General features: G+C 44.7%; 1 protein-coding gene across 3 annotated transcripts; it reads left to right on the forward strand.

The window, feature by feature from the left end:
• The first annotated feature begins 1,557 nt into the window (after window positions 1-1,557).
• LOC135257146 (serine/threonine-protein kinase pim-3-like) lies at window positions 1,558-5,136 on the forward strand. Of its 3 annotated transcripts, none has more exons than XR_010330596.1 (9): window positions 1,558-2,074; window positions 2,290-2,469; window positions 2,567-2,674; window positions 2,861-2,956; window positions 3,213-3,578; window positions 3,768-3,838; window positions 3,952-4,043; window positions 4,318-4,738; window positions 4,910-5,136. XR_010330596.1 is itself a non-coding variant. In XM_064339602.1 (9 exons), exons 1-9 carry the CDS (start codon window positions 1,654-1,656, stop codon window positions 4,412-4,414), a joined length of 1,395 nt encoding a protein of 464 aa, XP_064195672.1. In that variant the 5' UTR covers window positions 1,559-1,653; the 3' UTR covers window positions 4,415-5,136. The 3 variants fall into 3 exon arrangements, 2 of the variants coding, with proteins under 2 accessions (XP_064195671.1, XP_064195672.1); XM_064339602.1 differs by having other exon boundaries at window positions 1,559-2,074; window positions 3,213-3,425; window positions 3,462-3,578; window positions 4,318-5,136; XM_064339601.1 differs by having other exon boundaries at window positions 4,318-5,136.
• The last annotated feature ends 1,018 nt before the right edge of the window (window positions 5,137-6,154 follow it).

Below are 6,154 nucleotides of genomic sequence, written 5' to 3' on the forward strand. Positions count from 1 at the left end.
AATCTCCGCGACCAACTGGAGATGCAGGCGGCAAGGTTAGGATCTCAGTGGTTAGGATTGAAGCCTCCGTTAGGGGGCGTTGGGGACAACCAGGTGGATGGTCCATAGCTTTTGGAACATACCAGTGCAACTTAACCAAAACGATTCGAATCTCTTTGACTTAATTCATGAATTAGCTATGCATGGCTGCTGCTTTACTATTTTACCAAATAATATTAGCAATCATATAAGTAAAAGTAAAAAGTAGCCCAATTTGCTGGTAAGAAATTTTATTAATATCTATTGCCCCCTCTCTTTCCAATTCAGCTTATGGCTGCTTTCAAAGCCAGGTAGCAAATTTGCTTGCAAAAAACAGCTAAAGATCATGAAAGCTAGCTAGCCAAGCAAATAGTTAACCAGTTACTGAAATGGATACATGTGCAGTAAAGAAAGTCCAGGCTAACGTAGCATTTTCTAGTCGCGGTTCATATAACAACGAGCGTTAAGAGTTTTAATGTGGAAAAGATTTTGAGGAATATTTTTTCAAATATTTTTTTTGTCTACAGCGACGTCTAGAGGTTGTACGTGTGAACACATTCTGTTTGCTTGCGCCATTGAACAATCTGCATAATACTAGTCTGCATACTTCTGTTGTAGAACATGTGGAGAATTACTATATGAAAGGATCACTACTGGGAGAGGGAGGATGCGGATCAGTATATGCTGGAACTCGCATCTCTGATGGACTGCCAGTAAGATGTCAACTTCTTCACTGCGCCTTGATGCATCCATCTATTCTCCTCTAGTAACACCTGGGACTATCTTCTGATATTGCCATTCAATTCTTAGTATCCCTTGTATGCCCCATTTATACGGACTTCCATTAACTATATTGCTATTTCTTTAGACTTGTTTTTATGCATCATATTTTCTTGTATTGGCTTATTTCAGAAGCTATGGTTGTAATATGAATCATTTTTCCTAGCTTTTTCATAACTAATATTATTTTACTGTGTAACATCAACATTAGCAAAACTGTGAAATGAAATATATAAGCATATCTGCTGTCTTTAGGTGTTTGTATATGACAGTAAAACTGAAAAGCATGAAGCAGTTTGTAAAGATTGCATTTGCACCTCTCATCTTTTATCTCGGTTTCCTCAGGTTGCCCTAAAATATGCGGCGAAAATAGAAGGAGACCTGCTTCTAGTGAGTAACACTTTAGCAGTTACATTTCTTCAGCTTTTACCCTGTTGGCTGTCCATGATCACAATGACTCATCTGTCACCTAATAAGTTTTTGACTGGTTTTTCCTTGTACAATCTGCCCTGTAATCTGCCCTCAAAATGTGTGCTGTGATGGATAATCTGCAGTAATCAGGACTCATTATTCATTGTTGCAACACCTTACCACACGCACTTACTGCCCAGTATAACATCAAAGCACACCCAGCTCATACAACTTTCCAATATATATGAACTTAATTATAACCACATCCAGCTCATACAACTGCCCAGCATAACCTCATTATATCCACACCCAGCTCACAGCTAATTTCCCATTACAACCTCATAATCACACCCAGCTCATAACCAGCTGCCCATATGAACCTCATTATATACATACCCAGCTCATAACCGGCCTGCTTTATCTCATTATAACCACCCCCAGCTCATGCACATTCTAGCCAACCTGCTTGACTTCCTCTCTCTACAGCCTGGACAGGAAGTCAGAGCACCTCGGGAGGTGGGGCTAATGGGGCTTGTGAATGAGAACGCGGGTCATCTTAACATCCTGCGGCTCCACGAGTGGTTCGATGCCCCAGACTGCTACGTTATGGTGTTAGAGAGGCCTGACCCCTGTAGGGACCTGGCGGGTTTCTGCTACCACCAGAACAAAATGATGGATGAACAGCAGGCCCGGGCAGTGATAGAACAGCTGCTTCACGCCCTCCTGCACTGCCAGCACGCAGGAGTGTTCCATCGGGATGTGAAACCAACCAACATCCTGATAAACACGGAGACCCTGCGTGTCATCCTCATTGATTTTGGGTGTGGAACTTCCTGGACGGACGCTCCTTACAGTTCCTTCGCAGGTCAGTGAGAGGACGAGTTTACAGGTTTTACAGGGTTTGGAAATACTGACGTTCTGATGTACTTATATAATAGTTAGGTAAAATAAATAGAAAATTCAGCATGCAGCAAATGTTTACAATTATATAGGCTTCATTTTCATAGCGTGAATGAAATATTCGTATTGTCGCTGCCATATCCATAGGTGTCTGTACACTCTTCTCTGTATATTCCTTAGGCACCCCTGAATTCGCACCTCCCGAGTGGTTTGCGGAGGGACTGTACCACGCTGGGCCCTGCACAGTGTGGTCCCTCGGGGTCACAGTGTTTGGCATCGTTTGTGGATACCTGCCATTTAACCCGAACGATGGCCATGAGAGCATGAGCAGAGTCCACTTTCCTACAGGGCTGTCCTCAGGTGAGTTGAGTCAGCAGGAAACGGCGGGGCTGATTGTGTGTGATGTCACAGATTTTACCCTCCTTTTATCTGCTCTGTCGGGTTTTGCCATTTACAGAAATCAAGGACTTCATGAGCAGGTGTTTGGCACCGGAGGTGAATGAACGAGCGACGCTAGAAGAGCTCCAGCGTCACCCGTGGCTCCACCCCACCTGCTTAGAACAAGGTAGCCAAATTCTTGACCTCAGAACTCACTTTAGATTGAACTAAGGGCCTCTTTGGACTATACTATTATCTGAAAAGTACCATTATCTGAAAAGATCTGCATTAAAATCAAGCTCATGGGCAAACAGGCTAATGTGTCTCAAGTGTTTTATTGCATCATGTGACCTGACTGTATGATCTCTTTCAGTCGGATTCAGGAAGAGGAAGAGGGGGACGGAGGAAGATGGAGAGCAGAAAAGGAGCTCCTCTGGCTCTCTCATTCCTGCAAAGTGCCTCCGGAAAGGTCAGGGTCACAGCAATGCTCTCCAAGAGAGGGAATTAGGCTCTACTGCACAGCTGTACAGCTGAAGCACATGGATATCCAGACTGGGACTCTGCATGGCTTCATAGAAGCTGACACATTCAAACAAGCCAGAAATACAATACTGACTGGCCCTGAAGCCTAAATGGCCTACCTATAGCCCTACAGTGTAGTGCTGCTTGTGTTATGGCTGAGAGTCTGCCGAAATGGCTTCAGCTTCTGGTATTACACGCTCCAGGAGGAGAAGGCCAAGGCCATGAAGGAAAGGGGCTGAGTGAACATGGTCCCCAGGCCCCCGTACTCAGCCTTGGCCATGAGCAGCGAGGAGCACGCTGCTCGCTTCGGAAGCTGGAGCCAACAGGGGATGACCATCTGAGCCACGCCCAAAGCAGTGAACAGTTCCTATCCGCCTGTTCCTCTTTGTGGTCGTATTACAGCTGCCAATTTTCAGGTAGGATCTATCATGTGCTACTACATCATACAACAGAAAAGCCCCAGAAGGCTGGTGTGAAGAGGAAGATGGAGTGTGAAGAGCAGGTAGTGGTGCAGGGAAAGAATCTGGGTCCCTACAGCGGGGCCAGACCTGCAAAGTGCCCACGGGAAGGTTAGTCACAGAAATGCTGTCCAAGAGAGCTGAAGCACATGGATATCCAGACCGAGACCCGTCATCAATATCAAAGAGCCCCCAAAATGGCCGACCTATAGCCCTCAGTGTAGTGCTGCTTATATGAGAGCAGTTTGTAATGATGCCAGCTGTAGTTCTGTGGGGTCTAATAATGCATCTGTTCCTCAGATCAAGATGAAGATCACCTGCTGAAACAGTCTGCTCCTGCCTGTGGGCGTATTCTGGCTGTCAGTCCACAGGTCTGTCCTATCATGCATTACTGCATCATTTCCTTGTGCAGTGGGCGTGGAATGTGCATTTGTAGTGTGGTCAGTGCACTGTGTGAATCAGGTTCTTTTTGTGGTCTTCCTAGAGCCTGGAACCCAGCTGCCCACTGTCCACCCAACCAGCTGACCCAGCTGACCTCCATCCCATGCTGGACTACTCAGGGCATGGGGCCCTAGTGTGAGTTCCCCTCTGATTAGGTTACCCCTGGTGGGTGATACATCACTGAATCCCAACTGGGCCAATTTTGTTTTCCTGTCTAGATATACTGATTGCATCATGATTAGAATTACTGTAGCACCACCCACAACAGGTCATGTGTCTTTGTCAGAAATTATTTTGTGAATCAGATAAGTAAACATGCTGTTCCATCAGTGTAACATGGTGTTTGGATGCATGGGGATCAGATTTGGACCATATTTATAACGGAACAAGATCTTTCCTTTTGCTCCAGATTTTCACTGGATGGGCCAGAGGATGCACTACTCTGCCTCGGTGAAGACCACCTCCAGGACCATGAACCCAATGTCCTCGTGGGGTGGATAATATAAGGTTGAGGCAGACTGTGACGTATCCACGTGTCGGTGCCAAACAGAAACTAAGCAGCTCAAGTCTCTTCATCGCTGTTTAATTTTCGGTTTGGCACCGACACGTGGATGCGTCACAGTCTGCTTTAACCCCATATTATCCTCCACCTTCCCAGCCTGCCTTAACCACACCCCCTTCCCAGACATCATTGAACCCTGTTGTAGCCCCGGCCCCCCATCAGACGCAACTGACGCAGCAAGTGCCAAGGTGCATGGTGTGCCCCACTGCAGTCTGCAACCACATACGCAGGTCACCATGCTGCAGGAAAGCTCGTGGACCGTACGTTTGTAAGCCTTGTTGAAGTACATATTGTACATTTTAAATATTCATAATAATAATCCAAGGGCAATAAGAAGTAAAATACAACCTGGGGAAGTTCCAGGCACCAGACATCCTGCAGTTTTGTTTCGTGCTCTTTGGTGACGCTCCCTCAGGAGAGATTTGTTTCTGTGCTGCAGCCCCATCAAGCCAGGGAGGCTGTGCAGGAAACTGGCCAGCGGCAGAAAGCCACAGTGCAGCCGGAGAAGAAGAATATGTACATAGTTGGATCAATGTAGAATGTGGTTGTTGTAAAACTGTATATGCATATCAGAGAGCTTGCTGCTTTGTTTTAGTAAAAGCACCGTACTAATGTATTGTGAATTCTCTTCACGCGGCGTGTATTAAAGAGTGGCTTATCACTGTGGTCCTTCTAAACTCAGAGTGGATTATTTTTTTCCATGACAGATGGTGTACATCTGTCATGAGATTGGAGCGTTAATTTGTTTTGTGAATGATCTATTTGTTTTCTGTGTTTCTTTCTTTTTCTCTTGTTGAGTTGTTTCTTTAAAAACAATCAAACTTGGTTTAGGTGCAAGAAATCTGGAGCAAGCAGTCACGTCACCTTGTTTTTTGTTGTTTAAAAAAAAGCCATTGATGTGGTAATATATGTGCACATTAGCCATTTTTTTCATCGACGAGGGAAATGCTAAGTAACTAACATTCAGTGGTTTATCCTTCTAGGCAAAGGTGAAGGTTGAGCCTGATTTATTCTGCACCTGTACAGCGGGATGCACCACAGCTATGAAAATCATTTACTGCATATTTTAGTCATAAATACCAGACAACACAATCAGACACATATATAAATGGAAGAGACAGTGAATGGCAGAACAAGCCGATGATGATGTAAACTTAACATGCTAAACAACTGGATTCGTTTTCATAGTCTTATTGAGCATAGAACAATCCCATCAGTATTTGCAATCCCTCTGGAACCTTCTCACTAAAAAAACAAAAGCAATCAAAAACTGAGTTATATCAGACTGCATTAGATTCAAACTGCCTTAAAATTGGAGCTGTCTCAGTGAGAGAAGTCTTAAGCCAATGGGTTTAACTGTCTGACAGTGAATGATGGACGCTTCCAACTATTTCATTTGAATGAATAAACTTGGCCATGGATCCATAAGAAATACCCACTTATATTTGCATAGAAAGGCCAGAGACAAACTAACCTATTAACTGCTTATTAACCCGATGGTAAAAACTTGGACTAAGACAACTATACTGCAGAAATTATAGTGCTGCCAGTTTTAAAGAACTGGACTCTGGCTCTGGGTCCAGAGGGGCTGTGCATAATTGAACTCAATACTACCTGGGGGAGAAGGATGCAATCAGCATTGTATCCCCATCTTCACCATGCAGTAGAGATCCCTCGAGTCAGT

Source organism: Anguilla rostrata, chromosome 6 (assembly GCF_018555375.3).
Source record: "Anguilla rostrata isolate EN2019 chromosome 6, ASM1855537v3, whole genome shotgun sequence".
Classification (NCBI taxonomy): domain Eukaryota; kingdom Metazoa; phylum Chordata; class Actinopteri; order Anguilliformes; family Anguillidae; genus Anguilla; species Anguilla rostrata.